Source organism: Nanorana parkeri, unplaced genomic scaffold, assembly GCF_000935625.1.
Source record: "Nanorana parkeri isolate BGI_ZX_2015 unplaced genomic scaffold, ASM93562v1 scaffold5169, whole genome shotgun sequence".
NCBI lineage: Eukaryota > Metazoa > Chordata > Amphibia > Anura > Dicroglossidae > Nanorana > Nanorana parkeri.
This window is the reverse complement of record NW_017311429.1, coordinates 1-334: the sequence shown is the minus strand read 5'-3', so window position 1 is coordinate 334 and position 334 is coordinate 1. Positions and strand designations below refer to the sequence as shown.

Here is a 334-nt window from a genome sequence, read left to right as displayed (position 1 = left end):
AGGTACAAGCGGCGCGGCGTGGATAAATCGGGACATGTGGCGAATTACGTGGAGACGGAGCAGTTCATACATGTGCACAATCACACGCTTTCCTTCGTACAGACTCGCGGCTCCGTGCCGGTCTTCTGGAGCCAAGTCGGGTATCGCTATAATCCCCGCCCACGCCTAGATAAAGGTGCGGTCATGTGACCCGGGAGGTGACGAGACATGTTCACAGAATGCTGAATAATATGTTACATAGCTAGTCCAGTTCAACCTGCTCTGTGTGTGTGTGTGTGTGCGCTATGGACTGTGTGTGTGTGTGCGCTATGGACTGTGTGTGTGTGCCATGGGC

General features: G+C 53.9%; 1 protein-coding gene across 1 annotated transcript in view; it reads left to right on the top strand.

Annotated features, from left to right (window-relative positions):
• Window positions 1-175, top strand: part of LOC108804102 (phosphatidylinositide phosphatase SAC2-like) — a gene marked incomplete at its 3' end in the record, with an annotated part of 6,236 nt that extends 6,061 nt beyond the window's left edge. Inside the window, exon 7 of the mRNA XM_018575863.1 lies at window positions 3-175. Coding sequence (XP_018431365.1) covers window positions 3-175 — 173 coding nt within the window. The remainder of the gene's footprint in view (window positions 1-2) is intronic.
• Window positions 176-334: the final 159 nt, after the last annotated feature.